At 40.6% G+C, this 19,836-nt stretch overlaps 1 protein-coding gene and 1 long non-coding RNA gene across 4 annotated transcripts in view; both read right to left on the minus strand.

Annotated features, from left to right (window-relative positions):
• LOC131435362 (putative uncharacterized protein DDB_G0277255) overlaps positions 1-13,313 on the minus strand; it is a 48,003-nt gene extending 34,690 nt beyond the window's left edge. Inside the window, exons 1-2 of one of the 3 annotated variants that reach the window (XM_058603174.1) lie at positions 13,144-13,313; positions 11,487-13,065 (exon numbers count right to left, since the gene is read on the minus strand). In XM_058603174.1, the coding sequence (XP_058459157.1) occupies positions 11,487-12,124 (638 nt within the window). In that variant the 5' untranslated portion in view covers positions 12,125-13,065; positions 13,144-13,313. Of the gene's footprint in view, positions 1-11,486; positions 13,066-13,143 lie in introns of those variants that run through there. The other 2 variants (XM_058603176.1, XM_058603173.1) reach the window with 2 other exon arrangements.
• Positions 6,215-7,442, minus strand: LOC131435364 (uncharacterized). Its single transcript, XR_009230487.1, has 3 exons — positions 7,028-7,442; positions 6,897-6,964; positions 6,215-6,831 (listed from the first exon to the last, which is right to left on the minus strand). It is a non-coding gene; the product is annotated as an uncharacterized LOC131435364 (long non-coding RNA).
• Positions 13,314-19,836: the final 6,523 nt, after the last annotated feature.

Consider the following 19,836-nt stretch of genomic DNA (forward strand, 5'->3'; position numbering starts at 1 on the left):
AATGCTTCTCATATGCCATTTTCAGATTCTTACGGACGTCATCCAATAATTTCTTCCGTTCTTCGTCGCGCAACTCTCCGGTACCAACCGTGGCAGTGTCCCGAAGATGACGATATTCTCGGCCGTCGGATATCATATTTCTCCCGAACAAAACGAAGTACGGTGTATGACGGGTGGCATCATGTACGGAGTTCCTAACAGCGTTGGCAATCTGCTGAAGATTATTTGCCCATTCTCGGTGATCTTTTTTGATACTTGCCCGAATCGCCGTCGTAACAACTCGATTAACCCGTTCACTATCGTTGATCTGCGGGTGATAGTTAGGCGTTCGCCAGTGCGTGACATGGTATTTGACCAATAGCTTCTGGAAAGAAGCAGACACAAATTGCGTTCCATTGTCGGAAAGGATTACCTCTGGTACCCCAAATAGCAAAAATAATGAGTTTTCAACGAAGTTAACTAGGGATTCTGCTGTTGCTTGTCGAAAGGGCTGGACTATCACGAATTTAGTGAAAAGATCAGTCACTACTAGCATGCATGTGCTTCTGCTTTTCCCGGACGCTGGAAGGGGACCAACATAGTCCATCGTTAGAAACTGCCAGGGGTATTGAGCCAGTTTTTTCTGACTGGTCATCGGAGCAGTCGAGTTTTGATTTGTAGCTTTGCTGGTTTGACAGATCAGACACTTCGTACAAAAGCGTTTTACCTCGCTGCTCATCGAAGGCCAAAAATATCGCTCTCTTAGCGTCGCCAACGTTTTTTCCGAACCGAGATGAGCCTTCTCGTGTACTATACGGATGAGATCAGTTCGATCCGACTTCGATGGGTAGATTTTCCATTGGAAACGAGAATCCTCGACTTTTCCCGGCATTTTCACCAATTTCACTATTTGTCCATCAATCACACGGAAATCAGGAAACCTAGTGGGCTCTTTCGTAATTTTTTCAGCCAACTCTCGGTGTTCAACGTCCATGGACTGCACTGAGATAGTCTCCACTGATCTGGAGAGACAGTCGGCCAAAATATTGCATTTCCCCTTCCTATACTCCAACTCAATGTCGTATGATTGGATTTTTAAGGCCCATCGTAGTAATTTCGCGTTACCTGAATCTACACCAATTGTGAAAAGCCACAGTAGGCTTCGTGCATCGGTAACCACCTTGAACCGGTTACCTTCGACCTAGTGACGGAAGTGCTCAATCGCCAGCAGTACTCCTAAGCATTCCTTTTCAACACTAGCATATTTACGCTGAGTGCTGCTTAATTTCTTGCTAAAGTACGCTATAACCTTTGGTTGACCATCTTGTTGTTGAATTAGAGCGGCTCCCACTGCATTATCGGATGCATCCGACTCAATAGAAAAAGGAAGAGAGAAGTCCGGATTCCCTAGGATGGGTGCTGATATTAATGCTGCTCTTAACTCTCCAAACGCTGCTTCGGCGGCTTCGGTCCACATAAATTTCGCTTTGGCCTTTTTCAATAGATCGGATATTGGCGCAACGATCCGGCTGTAATCTCGAATGAATCGTTGGTAGAAACCAGCGAGTCCTAACAAACGGCGGATGTCTTTTATATTGCGGGGTCGTGCATACTCCAGAATGGGTGTGATGCGGTTATTGTCAATCGATACACCTTCGTCGGTGAGTAAATAGCCTAAATAGGTCACCTGCTTTCGACAAAAACGACTGTTATCGAGTGAAATTGTCAGATTGGCTTGATTAAGTCGATCGGCTACTATGCGTAGAAGGCGCACATGCTCGTCAAAGGTGTTTGTTGCAATGACGATATCGTCAAGGTAGACAAACACATTCGGTTCTAAATCAAATCCGATCACGCGATCCATTAAACGACACATTGTGAATGGAGCATTCGTTAGGCCGAATGGACAGACCTTAAAGCGGAATAGGCCTTGCGGTGTTCTGAAGGCGGTATAATCGCGGCATTCCATTTTCAATGGAATCTGGAATTACGCGTCCTTCAAATCCACAACAGAGTAGAATTTTGCTTTACCTAGACGATGAAAAATTCCTCCCATGTTACGCATAGGGTAAGAATCTTTTTTAGTACAGGCGTTTATGCGACGCGAATCGAGACAAACCCTCAACTTTCCGTTCGCCTTTCGAACGGGAACTAGGGCACTTGCCCACTCGCTCGTACACTCCTCAATAGCGTCCATTCGTTTATACCGCTCGAGTTCGGCCTCCATTTCAGTTTGTATTGCTGGCGAGCAGCGATACATTTGCGTGCGTGTCGGCTTGGCGTCCTCGCGTAACACGATCTCGTGCTGCAGAATCGATGTCCTTCCCAAATGATTATCGGTCGTACATGGGAATAATCGTATAACCTCTACTAACTGATTCCGTTCCTCCTTTGTTAATTCATGCTCGGTTTCAACCGTTTCGGAGGTTAACTTGGAAGCTTCTGGCAACTCCAAGGCCGGGATATCCAGGGTTTCATCCGGTTCGATTTGTTTCAGTGCGGGCAGTGTGGTTATGGGTAATATCGGTACCTGCATCTCCTCACCGCCAGAATATATCTTTCCAGTTGTATACAATGTGTTAACTCGTTCAAACCCATTCTGTCCTAGTATCATAGGCTGTATGCCAAATCTTTTCCAGAAATCGTAGCCAAGGATCAGTTCCCTGGATACCTGCGGTACGACAAGTGTCGGAATTATCTTGGTTACTCCTCGAAACGTAATAGGCAGTTGGACATAGCCATGGCTTTCGTGAACTGTTTTATCTGCAGTAACGATTTTAAGTGGGCTTGGTTGTAAAGTTAAGCCGTTTCGTTCGGCAATATCAGACATGTTCGTCACACTAACGCTTGCTCCGGAGTCAAGTAGGGCGTCAAAATCGTGGTCAAAGATTTGGACCGTTATGTGTGGGCAACTTTCTGTCTGCACACTTACTTCACACACTCTTTGGAAAGGATCGTCAAACGGGGAATTACTGTGAACAAGGTCTTCCGTGGGAATGCGAAGGTCCCCTTCCTTGCATTCCGGAACTAGTTTCCCGACGATCGGTTCGTATCAAGCGGATAAGCCGCCCGTGGATGATTCTCGCAAGTAGCGGAGGTTTTGCCTGGTGATCCACATACGTAACAGAAGATTCTCTTCTCTTCGCGACATTGCCTCCAAAAATGTCCGACATTTCGGCAATTCCAACAAAGTGGACCCGGTCTATCCACTACAATCGCCGGTGACCCAACAGTTGATTGCGATACTTGTGAAGGGCGCTTTCGGTCCCTGTCATGCCTCTTACTAATTATATTCAATTCCTCCGTTTCGGAATAGGAGGAATACGAATCTTCTGTATCCTTTTCGACCTCGAGTTGGTTAACATTGGCCGGTCGAGACGGCGCTTCTCGTACTTGTCGATAGGCTGGATCATTAGCGTCGATGCGATAGGCGTAATATTTTTGAGATCTCGAACCGTTCGACATGCCAACTTAGAGCGATAGTGTGGGCGCATATTGTCCCAGACCACTTCGAATATTCGGTCTTGATCTAGTGGTCTCGTTAGCAATTTGTTCAGCCTTTCGATCTCCATTTTAAAAGCGAGGAATGTCTCATGGCGGAGCTGTTTCCGCTCATAAATTTTTTGCCGATTTCCCTGATCTTTGTTAGGGTTGCCATACATATATCGAATCCTTTCTTCGAAGTCCTCCCAATTAAGAAATTCATCGGAATAACACAGGTACCAGTCATACGCGGCTCCTCTAAGAATCGTGTGAATCCTTTGTAGCAGCACGTCCTTCGCGATGCGGTCCATTTTAGCTAATCGGCGAACTTTGTGCAAGAAGTCCTCTAAAGAGCGTTGTCGAGCATCTCCACTAAAAGTTAAATGCCACTTCTCCATTCGACGATCGGCATTTTGAATTTCCACATCGCTAACCCGTCGTTCTCTCCGCGACCGATGCCGATGATTTTCGTAGTGGAAGCTTTCTTCGTCATTAGAGCTGTCTTCAGAGTTGGGTTCCCCGGATCTTACTGTGCTCTGACCGACGTCATATCGCTGATCACTTTCTTCGTCGGATATTCGTCTTCTATCTGGAAGGAAACTGCGTCGTTACCTAATATCATGTCCTTGGCCGCGGCTTCCTTTTAAATTATCGCTTTGGGTTGAGTTCCCCACGCCAGTGTTCCAAGACCGATCGTTCCATGGATGATTATTCTTGATGGGATTCATCGTCCCGGCATTTCTAGAGAACTCGTTCCACGAACGGTCCACCCGACCAGGATTCGTCACTCCAGTATTCCTAGAAACCTCATTCCTCGGCTGGTCATCCCGCCTACGGTCCTCTAACCGACTACCCGGATTGGTTCCGACCATGGATGAGCGCCACTGCATCCGGAAAAATGGTTTGTTATTCGAGCGGCTGGGATTTCCATCGATTCCATGGTCCCCTCTCATGAAATTATTGTCCATCGCTACTGGCATCGAATGTCTATTCTGAGAGCTCGTGATGCCAAAGGATGTCGCTTGAGTCATCTCTTCTTTCTGGGTTCTGGGGAGACAAACATCTTCGCTCGGTTTTCGTTCGGTTGTTTTTACCTTCAGCAATTCTTTCTCGAGCTGGGTAATCCGGGCTAGTAGAGCCTTCTGCATCTCCGCTACCTCTTTTGGTACCTGGACAGATGTCTTCTTAATGGCTCCTTGACTTGCCCTAGATTCGTCCCATGCTGCGTTTCCGTTCACGGTTTCACTCGAATAATTTTGTCCTTTTGCTTCGTCAAGGTTACCTTCAGTTTCTACCACATTATTTTCATCCGACAAGGGACCTCTGGGAAAATCGACGGGCAGTTCTTTATTCTGTTTCTCCTCGGACCCCTTCCGACCTGTAGATTTATTCAAAATAGTCCGAATCTCATTGGCAAGTTCCCTACGCATTCGTTCCGATGTAAGATCGGGAGTTTTACATCTTGAAACCCTGAGCGCGTAGTGCTTTAGGCGAGAAACAATTCTATCATCTGAACCTTTCTCCAACTTCCCTTTCAGTGTCTGAACCCTTCCCGATATGTAATCGTATTCCTGATCGATCGTGTAAGGCGAAGGATAGTCACGATTCTCACGAGAATCTTCGTGAAACAAATTTCGTAGTAAACGATATTTAGCTTCGACATCACATTTTACTTCTTCTGTTTTCCCTCGAATTAACAATTCGTAGTCAACCTCCTCGTTAGTCAAATGATCTGCATGTGGAAACTTATTCATACTGACCAGTATTCTGCACTACCAATAACCAACGACGCAACAACTATTTCCACCAACCAATTCTTTAAACAAATTTACCAAATAAGTTTATTTCAATACTTTTACTAAATAAATTAAATATCAATCGTGATAGATGGATATACTATATATCTTATATACCCTTATAATCGATTCAATATACAAACTGTAATGAATGGAGCATTTTGAAAATAAATATAATACACTTCTGAAAATTTGAAAGCTTGTTCAATTTTCCCAACACACAAAATCCCTCAGTACTCACGAATATCTCTGTAATCTCATTTATATAATTTCTATAGTTTACCTAAAATTTTTCACGAAATCTCGAAATTAATTATTCTGTCAGGAATCATCTATATTTACTAGAAATATTCCTTCGATAGCATTCTCCATACAATACCCATATGTCCGAAAACCTGCAGTTGGGCGCCAATTTGTAGCCCACCCTTACCGATCCCTAAAAAGCATGCAGTTTAAAGCGCCACTTCCACTTGGGAAGACTGCATGCCGCGATGTGTTTGCCCGGATGAGACTCTCCTTAGGGCGAGTTCCCGAAGAAGGTCGACTCAAAGATAATTCAAGATCGGTCAAGATAGGCATACCAAGAATCAGTATCCAAAAGACGGGTAGATGACCCTATTATCAGCCAGCAGCAATCATCAATACCTAATCACCTTCCGAGAAATAGCGGTAAGAGATTTACCCGTACTCAAAGTCATCATCATGGGCAACGCAGCTACTCGCCCCCAGATGGCGTAAACCTCATCGAAGCTGAACTTATAGCACACGTTCAAATCCCACGAAGTGGAAGACGGCTAACAACGCAAACTTGACGAAGCGACACAAACGTACGAGAATGGACTAAATGATTTCCTAGCTACCTCGGTAATATAAACATATATCTTGGGAAAGCAAACAACATTTATTTAAGTGAAAATCAACGGGTTCTATTGCATATTATATAATTGGTTTCACGATTTCTATCTAGGCCTATCTACTATTCGTGTGCGTGCTTTCTCTCCCTACTCGTGCTCATTGACCATTTTTGTGCTTTACTACTATATGACGTCACTCCTTCTCTCTCGATACCATGTGCTTCGCACCCGGGTGACTAATCGTATGGGTTGTGTGTGGCGTTCAAAGATGGTGTCACAAAAACATGATGGCCGACACACAACCCTCAACTTATGGACGCGTCCCTATCACTCGTTTCGAAACGGGAATTATCTATATGCTCTCCAATACTTTGTTTAATTACGGTGCGGGTTCTTTGGACGCCGCCCTTCCAAATAAGGTAGAAAGAACGATACGACTCACCAATAGGTTCGGCTGCTGCTGCTGCTGGTGGATGCTGCGATCGATCGTTGTTCGGTTGACGATGACGTTTTTGGTCGATTGGGTGTGGGTGATCACATCACCACGCAGATTCGAGCCGACGGTTGATGGCTCTAGGATACGTCCAGCGGTCAGTTGACGGTCCGGCTTGCTTCCGGCGATGTAACGGAGGCCGGGTGTAGAGTTCGCCGCACGCGTGTGGTTCTGATTGTCCGCTTCTCCAGTCGTAGCTGTGCAAATAATAGAGCGTGCCGTATGGCTATTGCGACGGGGTCATTAGCACATTCGTGAGGTCAATGGCATGAACATTTTGAGCACAATTACCTTCTTATTGTATTTGCACACGCTATTCTTGCACGCACTACCGACGCTATCGAAGCTATCTTTATAATCTATTCGAACGGGAGAGACAAACATTTAGACAAAATTCACGCACGCTTGCGTCACTATCTTACTTTTCACAACTTTGAACCGGACAACAACGCGAGCTTCCACTAGGTTTGGCGAACTGAGATGAAATAACTTACGTTGTGAATCCTCAGATTAGGGAAGGTAATCTCGTACGACTTAACCGGAAATACGTAATTTCCCGCTAATCTCTTCGGGCAACTTCGGAAACCAATGACCCCACTGACTGTTTCATTCTGTTAACCAAATCTTGGCGCCATCCCTCCCTTTCCATCCTACATCATTCGTGAAGAATCCTCGTGATTTTCGCCTTCAGGAGAGACACAACGGATTATTCTATTTACCCGATTTAAAGAGGGGAAGTTTATTAGAGCGTTGCGCAAGGCTAACGGTTAAGGTTATAACTTCGGGCGCAATCAATGACATGGGTCAACTAAAGACAACAAACTGATTGCTGAATACGATGGGAACGCTACAACTCGCTTTGTATGAATGTAAATTATTTCAAATTCAGAGGCGGATTTTATAAACAGTTACAAGGGGACCAATGGGTAATCCGCTCTCCCCGTTTTTATGCGAATTGTTTATGGCAAATCTTGAAGAACTTTTGACAAAACAATCCCTGGTAATTACCTAATCGCTGGTGGAGATACGTTGATGATATATTCTGTATCATCAAACGCACTGATCTATCAACTTTCTTACAAATGTTTAATAACTTACATAAAAACATTAAATTCACCTATGAGGAGAAAAAAGACAACAGTTTACCTTTCTTAGATATCTTCATTGTCAGAGAGGCAAAAACCTTAAATTTCGAGATATGCAGGAAGCCAACCAACACAGATCGGGTCATACCAAATACTTCTAATCATTCCCACCAACACAAAATGGCAGCTTTCCACCATATGATTCACAGAATGCTGACCTTACCCCTTAAGAGAGATGCTGCAATAAAAGAGAAAAACTTTATTTTCGAAATTGGAAAGCTCAATGGATATCCGGAGCGTTCAATCCAAACAATCCTCGACAAAAATTAAGATTGTTGAAAAAACAATCACTTACAACTCTACCTCCCCTATCGGAAAATTTAAAAAGAATATCGGTGGACTTCAATCCAAACATTGCACATCCTTTGAAATCAAAACTAAATAAATTTGGTTTGGATTTAGTATTCAGCAGCATGAACTGTCAATTGAAAAATTTACTAGGTTCTACAAAAGATCCTACGGATAATTTGAAATAATCTGGGGTATACAAAATCTCGTGTTCTTATTGTGATAAAATATATATTGGACAAACAAAGAGAACTCTAGACATCCGTTTCAAAGAACACGTCGCTGAAACAGCGAAAGCATCTAAAGAATTAGAGAAAGGACTACCACATCAAAATCGCAGAAGGATAGTAATGGTAGAGAAACGCTATAAAAATAACTGCTTGCGTGCAAAACTTGAACACAAGCTTGGCGAAGAGAAGCTTAGGGCATATTCAGGAGTGTTCTAGTTCTAGATGCATAATTTATGTCAGTTTTAAAATTTAATTCTAGAAATTATAACAAAATAAACTGGCAGCCCCAGCAGCGTTTTATCTGTGTTTCAAGTATAGAAAAATTAGAACGACAATGTATACCAGTTTTAAATTTGACAGTAGAACTGGTCGAATAAATAAAACTAAAACGGATTGCTGGGGATACGTTTGTTTCAGTTTCATTTACATTATAGACCACCCATATGAATCTTGCATCTGCTGAACTTGCTCTTTAATATCGATATCCGTATCGCAAGCATGTACAAACATATAATTGCATACATTTGGGCTATTGATGTAATTTCGTCGGCTACAAAACAAATACAAATCACGACTATTAGGTTGTTCGCAACGCTGTTTTATTTCATATGGACTGATCTACTTTAGATCTACAACTGAAACATGTCAATCACGACGCTGAGATTTAGTTCTATTTTTCGAGTTCAAATTTAAAACAGATTTAAAACCGCTCGACGAAATTGTTTTAAATTAATGAACATTTGAAACACGAATAGAACACTGTTTTAATTTTTTTTGCGTGAGCGTCTATTACGAATCTGAGAGACGAGATGTCGAAGCGTAGAATGACATTTCAGAAATAATCAATATAAGCGTTAAATGTTTTGCACTGAATAATACAGTTTCATTTAGAAGCACTCTAGCTCACTATGATCTGTAAAAATATTCATATCGTTTTCGAAATCATTAATTTAGTTTGTTTGTTTCTGATTTGAAACAGTGAAGTGAATAGACACAACACCAATACATTTACAGATATATATAGAACAGATTTTAAATCTTTCCGTTGAGATCGTCAAGCTCGAGTTTTATTTTTGACAGTTTTAAATTATACAACATTATGTCATTTTAGAACAGATATCCATCACCGCGTTGCGAATAGCCTTAGAGTCTATATTCTGGGTTCGCGTGTTCGGTGTTGGTTCCTAATAAAGATCAATCTAAGCAGACTCTCGTGCATTTGCGGATTCAAAAGTGTGACGATTAATTGAAAATTTCGATCATTAGAAATTTTGGTTGCCTTGTTCCACATCAATGGCTCGAACAACTCCAGGGGCTGATCCTTGTCGTTTTTTTGTAATTGCGGAACCAGAAGTCGGATCCAAAGGGACGGAGGGACTTTGTATGGAACAATAAGATCTTTCATTTGAATCTAAGTTTGCATCTAAGTGGTATATGACATTCGACTCTCTAAAAATTTTGTACGTGAAAATTTGAAATAACGCGATGTTTTATTTAATTTACGCACCCCCGACTTTGCATACACTTTCCAGACGATTATTTCATGTACATTACTACATTGTTCTGCGTGACCGCATCGGAGGGCCACAGCCACTGCGGACTTCATCGGCATCTTTTAAAGCCTATATTTCCAGGTGCAATCTTAAGGAGCACTATTCCTATAACTTTCGCCGTTTTACCTTTCTTATAAATATAAAAAAAAGGTATAGAATTTGCTCGCACTTTAGACAAAATTTCCGAGGCCCGGGGGACCGAGTTGGAATACCAATCGATTCAGCTCGACGAACTGACCAAATGTCCGTGTGTGTGTTGTCAACAAAGAGGTCGAGATCTTAGAGATGACTGGACTGATTTTGATCAAACTAGTTGCAAATAAAAGGTCTTTCCATCACCTAGAACGGTTTTGAGATCGGATGTTTACTTTTTGAGTTATACAAAGTTTTATGTCAAAATTTTCAGTTTTTTGACAATATCTGTCATAATTGACATTGAAAACAGAATATGTTCTTAGACTTGGATTCCGCACGGTAATACCTATCCATCAAACCATAGATTTTTCGCCTTATTCCAGTAGTAGAAGTCTTGAGCGCTGTATGACAATGCAATGCATGGGAGCCACGTGAAACACGATTTTTTATTCAATAGTTTCTAAATACCAAAATACTGTATACAGCATGCTATTTCATGGCCAGGGTGGCAAGAGAATGGCGGATTTGGACCACCTAAGATTCAAATGAAAGCTCTTGTGATTCTATGAAACATCTTGCTTTTCAGTCAGATCCAACTTCCGGTTTAGGGTGATGTCTGCACTAATTTTCGAACATTTTGAATCAAATGTAAACTATACAACTCCTCAGGTGAATTTAACTGATTTCGGCTACACTGATTTTCGAATTCCGGTTCCAGTATCGTATTGTTTCTCAAAACTCAATCGTTTTCTCAAAAAAGGCCAAATTGAATTTCAAAAACATAAATTCAAATTGAAGGATTTATGGTTCCATACAAAATTAATAAATTTTATCCGATTCTGGAATTACAGAGTGATGAGTTTTTAAAATTCAAGCCGATATAGAAGATGACAATTCCAAAAAACTTCAAAGTTGGACTCAAAACTGTTGCAATTTTGTCATATATATTTTTTGGCCATACGAATCGTTTTGGGTTATGTTGGTTCCTGAATAACCGTAAACTCTAAACTGGACTTCGACATCTCATGGAATGTTCAATCGATTGTCACACGTTTAGATTCAAATTCGATCCGGTTTTCAGCTTCGACATTACAGGGTAGTGAATGATTTTAATCACAAATTTCCGCCTAAAACGACGGTCATTAAAATAATGTCATGAGAACTAAAACACCGCAAAATAGTCATGCAAAAAACTCACTGCTAGGTGGATTGAGCACGTTTTACCTATCAGAATTTGTGTTTTAGAAGAGAACGTAAATCGGCAGTCAGAACAAAGCAAAAAACTGTTTTCGCAATGAAATTTGGCATGTCGGCCGAAATATGAAAGAAATATAAGGTACCATAATCAACGGTTAATGAGGTTATTTTTCACTTCACTTAGTACATTACGAAGTTCCTGTCTTCTTTCGTTTTTCTATCCTCATTTGAAATTAGTTGATAAAGCATTTAGGCTAAACATTTACACACATTTCTATGAAACATTGAACTCAAACATCAAACAAAACACAACAAATTCCGAATAATACGTACTCGTTTTTTACAGCTGGTCGCAGTTTGATGCCGGAGATTGTTCCCGTTTTAGGATGTTGCCGATCGTTTTGCTCGCAATCGCTTGGTTTCGAACCGGAGCCTTCGATCGATGGAGCACGAGCGCTCGTGGAAGCAGCCCAGGCGTGACCAGCGACCGGTCCGCTTCCGGTCATCACAGTATTGTCCAAAGAAAGCTGCTTGGAGAACACTTTACGGTTTTCATTCATTTTTCGCGCCATTCCAGATGATGATGGTTCCACTGTTGAGGACGACGACGACGATGATGAAGATGACGACGAGAAGGACGACGATGAAGATGTGGTGATGTTGGCACTAGCCGGTCGACGATTTAACGTTATAATCGGTGATCCCTTCGATAAGGTCGGTGTGCCACTTCCGTCGCCGCGACGAGCCTGATGGTAAGTGGGATAATTTTGAAAACGATTTGTGTGAATAATGGCAGCCGTTACGAAAGTGGCAAAATCGACACTTTTGTCTGCAGACACCGAAGAGAGGTTATTTACCGAAAGACTTCTTCCACTACCGCTTGAAAACGACTCGAAGCAGGACACCTGCTTCCGGAGCGGATGTCTACCGGGCGACGGTCGCGACCAGTTTAGGTAACGACTGGTAGACATTTTCTGGTTTTATGGAAAAACGAATCAATCTGTGGGATTGTCCCCCTTTTCGGGGGGGAGCAGTAGTTTATGTGTGAGTCGCTTGAACACTACGACAGTCGTCAGACTGTCTGTCGAGTCGCGATGGAAGATTTACCGCCAACAGGATATCTTTGCGGCCGATCCACAGCACAACAGTTCGTGGTGAGTACGAAATTTTATACTCGATATTTCACTATCTGCTACACTCGGGCTGGTGGCACTCGGGTGGAAGCTCCTCACTGGAGTCCTCTCGGAAAAGAACACACACCCGACCGTACATTCTTTCTGTTACTGAAACGATAGACATCGACGCGGCCTTGCTGCTGTTGGTAATTTCGACTCTTCGCGCATCACAAACTGTCAGCCCGTATACTTTCTTGCTTCCCCGATTGAGTCAGGCAGTATTCACGTGTCCATAACCAAGCACCGATTGAACTTGGATCAATGCCCTCTCTGTATGTTGCCTTTTCGGTCACACTACCTCACTATCCTTAGGATTTAACTTTCCTGACTTGATGTATGTCTGCACTGGCTGGCGTGAGCGGATTGTAAAACTTTTTTCTATTTTTTCGATTGTTCCACTATTAGTTCCAGTAGTTTTATACTAATACTATTACTACTTTTGTCAGGCTACTATATATAAACACCACTTTCGAGTTGTTTCCACACCGTTGCTGTGCTGTGGGAGCAATTTCACAATAAACAAAATCAACAACGGTCTGTTTTTTGCGGTTTCTGGCTAAAATGAGTTCAATCGGGTTATCCTTCCTTTCTTCCTTCCTTCGGTGAGCAGTGCTTTGATTGGTGTGCAACGGAGGTCGACATTATCTATAGCAAATCTAGCACCGCTTGCCTCACTCAGGCAGGTCCCGTACTGTTTTCCGCTGCCGCTTTTGGTCTGTTTTGAAGCCGTGTGATGCCTGTGTGTAAGAAAACAAAAACAAATAATGGGAAAAGTTATTGTCTTCGTATTCAGATCATAATAAAATTGAACGCACGGGTATCCGATGGAGGTGCATGGTCGTTCCTAATTAACTATCGTGCGTCTCCGCATGAAGAAAGTTCAATGTCATCGAGTTTCGATTATGAGCAATTCCAGAAATGCTTAGCAGATCATCAGACTCGACCTTCTCCGATTTGGATGAAACTTTGCACATGGTTTCGGTATGGCAAACCATAAGTTTTGAACCGATGGAGAGGTCAATCCGACTCACGACTGATTTTTAAATAAGGCGTATGTATTTTTGCATTTCACAAAAATTGTCTTATTCAAATCGTTGTAATTCGGAAACCGTTAATTGTACAAAAATGGTGTTCAGGAAGAAGTTGTAGGGAACCGATCGGCACTAAAAAAAATATACACTAAAAAAAAATTTTGATATTTTTTTCTCAATAATTACAACATAATCCGAAAAAGTTAAATAAAAAAATCAGGGTTTTATTTTTTTTCGATAATTTTTATTTTAAAGCTGTTATTGAAACCTACAGATTGATGGCTATCCCATCCGTGCTTTTTAAAAAAATGAAGAAGTTACAGCTAAAACAGTTACGTCACATATAAGATAACATCTCTTGTCCAGGAAATGTTCGCCTTAGCACTTCCAAATCCTAGTGTTTTCCAATGCAACGAAATTTATCGGAGACGAAAGAATCGATTTCGAAAGACTTAGCTACTATTAGGTTATTTAAGCAATTGACAATACTAATGGCCTAGGAAATAATTCTACAAATGTTTCAATGAGGCTATTTAAATGGCAAGAGAAAGGAGGTTGGCTCAGCATGATTCTTTTATTGCACGGAACACCTCGCGATCGTGAAACAACGAAAATATTAGTTGTTTTTTTTCTGAATTTGATTGGTTAAAATTTGATACAACTAATCGATCGTTGTTTTTTTCTAAACTGTCATTTTTGTTTTTCGATCAACAGAAACGATGGTTGAAATAACAAAATTTTTGGTTTAAATACAAAGAGATGCTGTCAGTTAGTCAAGACACACACACCTTTCAATTTCAATAAAGATTTTAGTTACAACAACCAACCTTGTTTTTGATTTAACAGTTATGTGAGTTGAAAAACAAATCGGTTTTAGTTGTTTTAGATATTACGATTAGTTATTTAAACTTAAGCAAAATTATTGATTTTGAATGACAATAAAATATTCCTTATTGATATACGTTCTGATTTTTTAAATGAAAATTCGGTATGTTAAAAAATTTGTAATCTATATGTATAAAAATGCAGAGATCATTCTTTGTAATCGCATCACGTAAGAACGGATGGACGGATCTACGTGATTCTTTTTTTTGTTTGATCAGTTTTTACCCCCACCGGGTTCGTGCATTGAAAAAATTAGGAAAACTTGCCGGAAAAGTGGGAAAACTTATGTCGTTTTCGCTTGATGCCAAACCTAACCCAGTTTCCACTCTAACTGCTGTCAAACCGTTTGTTTGAAGCTAGTTTCGAACCTAGTTTTAACGTTGTTGAACTGAAAATCGAGTCAGTTTCGAACCTGGTTGTTATATCAGGTTTGTTCAAACCCCCGTTGCTAAGTGCTAAATCAACACAGTTTCGTGAAAAGTGTTTGTTTGATGAAACTACCCTGGGTCAGTGTCAGTGTTCTCAAGCGAAAACGACATTAATGAAGTTGTTTTGTATGGACAATGGAATTTTCCACTGAAAAAGTCAATGCTTGCTAGATCTACGATTGATGTTTGGCGCTCAACGAGTTGCATAAGTGCTTGGCCGTCGAAGGAAAGAAAACTAGATCGTTGAAAAAATTGTTTGGCGTGCAACGAGTTGTTTTGTGTGGAGAATTCTCATGCATACGTGATTAATTGGGTATCAAAATTATTGCTTGGTAAATAAATTAATGACAGAATGCATATGACTGTATGACCACTGCAGGTAGAAGAAAAATTCTGATCTAAAGTTGAAGAATTGTGTGTAATGAAATCAGATGAATAACATTGATCAATGTGAGCGCGAGTTCAAACAATCAGAAAACTTTTGAATGAATCAATGAAAAGATTGTGCTGTAGAAGCGCTAAGGTCAAACTAAGAGATCTTCCTAGCATTTTACTTCCGAATGTTTTAGATTACACTAAGCACACGTAAGAAGTGGTATTTAGATCAATGTTCAAGATGATTACCACAATGGATTGAGACTGCCATTTTCTGTTTCATACTCTGTGAGCAATGTTAGAATTGGTAAGATTAATATCAAATTAAAATTTAAGCGTCGTCTCTCCAAACAACCAAAAGTTCCACAGTACCTGAAAAGTATCGACTTTATTAGAGCTTTAATGTACGCGTGGTACTTTTTAGCAACTAGAACGACCAGGAAATGTTCCCAGGAAACTTTTTCGCTACTTTTTCGGAACTTCTGCAAAGTTTGTTCTGTTGCGTCGTATGAACATTCAAGTTTGAGTAATTCCATAAAAACGGACTGGTGGAAATGTTTTGTATGCTACTTAAGCCAAATCTTTTTTACGAGCTTTTGGTTACATGGGCTAAAAACATGTTGTAAATATATCTTACTCTACCGAATGAACATCTCTAGAAGAGAAACTCTGTAACATTGGGTTAAGGAGCAAGACTCTTTGCAAGCGTATGAGTAATGCCAACAATGTGTGCGTAAAAACAAATTCCGGCGCTTCTTTTCCTGATTTTACTCAATAAATTTTCCATATGGTTGTAAAATAAACCAATCGGTTCAAACTGCTTAAAATTGCAATTCAAGAAAAGTAAAAATGTTAGTCTAAAACTCTTCCGTTTTCCTTAAACCTGATCGAAAACAATTATTTCAGTTTCAGCTTACTTCCACTGGCACATTTGATTAGCAACCAACACATTTCATATATGGATTTCCTCTTGCAGAAATTATTTTGATATAAAGATTTACGTACTTTCTATTAGTAATCCGGCAAAAAAGGAACCTTGAATTTAACACGCGAAAGACAATGGATATAGAATGTTGTCGTAAATCTATTTATTTTTCCGGCAAACTGCTTTTGTAACAGAAAATATTTTTTTTTTTCATAAATACGTTTATTTCATAGGCAATATACATAAGTTTTTCTTCGCCGTGGCATCCACAATACATAGTAGTTTAAACCTAATACATTTCGAATATCATATTAGTATGTTGGTACTCATTAGTTAATCTAAACACTGTTTTTATCAAGCGAGTTGCTATTTTAAATTACATTAAATAAAATACATTTATTTTGTACATGATCTTATAACTATTTCAGGATTGTTTGTATCAGTTCACCACTTATATTCAATATCCTATAGTTGGCTATTGGTTGAACTCATGGAAGAGAAAACAGTTTAACATAAAATAAAATTTAAATTGGAACTCCAATGGATTTAATGAAATGATAAAGAAGTTTCATGTATGGAAGGTCACGACAAGCAAGAATGTCGCGAACTGGGACATTGGATAGTCTACCTTGGGTACGCAAGGAATTTATTAGTTGAGATCTGACATCACGAAACTCCACGCATGTCCAAACAACATGGTCAATATCGCGGTAACCTTCGCCGCAAGCACAATGATTAGTCTCGGAAAGTCCAATTCGAAGGAGATGTGCATCTAACGTGTAGTGATTGGACATGAGTCTGGACATCACACGAATGAAATCTCTACTCACATCCAGTCCCCTGAACCATGCCTTTGTCGATATTTTAGGAATAATTGAGTGCATCCACCGACCCAGATCATCTTTATCCCAAGAAGCTTGCCAGCTGGCAAGTGTTCTTTGGCGAGACGCGCTATAGAATTCGTTGAAAGCAATCGGTCTCTCATAAATTTCACCCTCAATAGCACCACGTTTGGCTAAAATATCGGCTCTTTCATTGCCTGGAATGGAGCAATGAGCCGGAACCCAAACTATTGTGATTAGATAATTATTATTCAATATGTCGTTCAGACACTGTTTTATTTTACCCAAGAAAAACGGTTCATTTTTGCCAGCAGCGTTTGAGCGAATGGCTTCAATTGCACTCAGACTATCTGTGAAGAGGAAATAATGGTTTGGAGATAATGTGACGATTACATTCAAGCTATAATGAACTGCTGCTAACTCTGCTATATAAACAGATGCAGGTTCTTGAAGCTTGAATGAGGCCGAAACATTATTGTTGAACATACCAAACCCTGTCGCTTCTTCCATTCGCGATCCGTCCGTGTAAAACATTTTCTCAGAGTTAATATGCCTGAACTTACTTGAAAATATTTTTGGGATTTCCATAGAGCGTAGGTGGTCCGGGATTCCACGCACTTCGCGCTGCATGGATGTGTCGAAAAATAAAGTTGAGTCAGGTACATTTAGGAGGCTGACACGGATAGGAATATATCTTGAAGGGTTGATTTCCTGTGACATATGGTTAAAATATACTGTCATGAATTTTGTTTGAGATCGAAGCTCGACTAGTCGTTCGAAATTATTAATTACCATGGGATTCAGCACATCACATCTTATTAGCAGGCGTGATGAAAGCTCCCAAAATCGATCTTTTAATGGAAGAACTCCCGCCAGAACTTCAAGACTCATTGTATGTGTCGAATGCATGCAGCCTAAAGCAATTCGCAAACAACGGTACTGAATTCGCTCAAGTTTGATAATATGAGAATTTGCAGCGGAACGAAAACAAACGCATCCATATTCCATCACTGAAAGTATCGTTGTCTGATACAATTTTATTAGATCTTGCGGATGAGCACCCCACCAAGACCCTGTTATTGTTCGAAGAAAATTTACTCTTTGTTGGCATTTCGTTATCAGATACCTAATGTGTCCTCCCCACGTGCATTTGGAATCAAACCACACCCCGAGGTATTTGAAAGTCAAAACCTGTTCGATTATTCTTCCCATCATATGAAGCTGAAGTTGCGCGGGATCATGCTTTTTTGAAAAGACGACCAGCTCTGTTTTCTCCGCAGAGAATTCGATACCAAGATGAACAGCCCAAACGGACAATTTATCTAAGGTATCTTGCAATGGTTTTTGCAGATCAATAGCTTTGGATCCAGTAACTGAAACCACGCCATCATCTGCCAATTGTCTTAGTGTACATGGGGTTACTAGACAGCTGTCAATGTCATTCACGTAAAAATTATAGAGGAGCGGACTGAGGCTTGAGCCTTGCGGGAGACCCATGTAGCTAATTCTGATTGTTGCCAAATCGCCATGTGAAAAATGCATGCGTTTCTCTGACAAAAGGTTGTGCAAATAATTATTTATAACCGCTGGGAGTCCATGTTGGTGGAGCTTGTCTGAAAGAACATCAATGGAAACTGAATCAAATGCTCCTTTAATGTCTAAAAATACAGATGCCATTTGTTGCTTTTGAGCGAAGGCAATTTGGATGTCAGACGAAAGTAATGCAAGGCAATCATTCGTCCCTTTATTTCTACGGAAGCCAAACTGAGTATCTGACAACAAACCGTTCGTCTCGACCCAAGTGTCGAGACGTCGTAGAATAATTTTTTCGAACAATTTTCTGATGCAGGACAACATCGCAATGGGTCTATATGAGTTGTGATTGGAAGCTGGTTTCCCCGGCTTTTGAATGGCGATAACTTTCACTTGTCTCCAGTCAGGTGGAACAATATTTTGCTCAAGAAACTTGTTGAACAATTCCAACAAACGTCTTTTTGCGAGGTCGGGCAGATTCTTCACCAAGTTGAATTTAATTCTGTCCAATCCAGGAGCGTTATTGTTACAAGACATGAGTGCTATGGAAAATTCCATCATTGAAAAGGGGCTATCAATGGAATCATCATTTGAAGAAGACTCCCTAACAATGCTATGCGTAGGAACGGAATCTGGACAAACTTTCCTCGCAAAATCAAATATCCATCGATTCGAGTACTCCTCATTCTCATTTCCTACGTTACGATTCCTCATTCGTCTGGCCGTATTCCAAAGAGTGCTCATTGAGGTTTCTCTTGACAAACCTTCCACAAAATGTCTCCAATAGCTGCATTTCTTAACCCGAAGTATGTTCTTGTACTTGGTTTCTAAAACCAAGAATTTTTCAAAATTCTGAGGAGTTCCTCCTCCTCGTTTTAAAAACGTCTTGAAAGCATTTTGTTTCGCGTGTTTAGCATCTGAGCACTCTTTGTCCCACCAAGGATTTGGAGGTCTTCTGTTAGACGATGGACCAAGAAATCGTTTGGTTTGGGCTTGTTCTGCGGCCTCCAGAATCGAACAAACGAGGAAGTCATATTCTTCAAGTGGGGGAAGCTCTTCCATTGAAGTTAAGACACTTGAAATATTACTTTGGTATTTAATCCAGTCAATATTTTTTGTCAAATCATATGGAATATTAACTGAATTAGCAATGCCTTTGTTACTGCTAATTGAGATGATGATTGGTAAATGATCGCTACCATGTAAATCAGGAAATACTTTCCAGGTGCAATCTAGTCGAATTGAAGTCGAACAAAGAGATAAATCTAATGCACTTGGACGTGCAGGAGGTCTTGGGATCCGTGTCATGCTACCCATATTTAGTACCGTCATGCTAAAATTGTCGCAAATATTATATATTAGAGATGATCTGCTATCATTGTAAACGGAACCCCACATCATTCCGTGCGAATTGAAATCTCCTAAAATCAAACGTGGAGCAGGAAGGGCTTCGACAATTTCATTAAGCTGTCGTTGTCCAACTTGAGCT

The sequence above is a fragment of the Malaya genurostris genome, chromosome 3, assembly GCF_030247185.1.
Source record: "Malaya genurostris strain Urasoe2022 chromosome 3, Malgen_1.1, whole genome shotgun sequence".
In the NCBI taxonomy this organism is placed as follows: domain Eukaryota; kingdom Metazoa; phylum Arthropoda; class Insecta; order Diptera; family Culicidae; genus Malaya; species Malaya genurostris.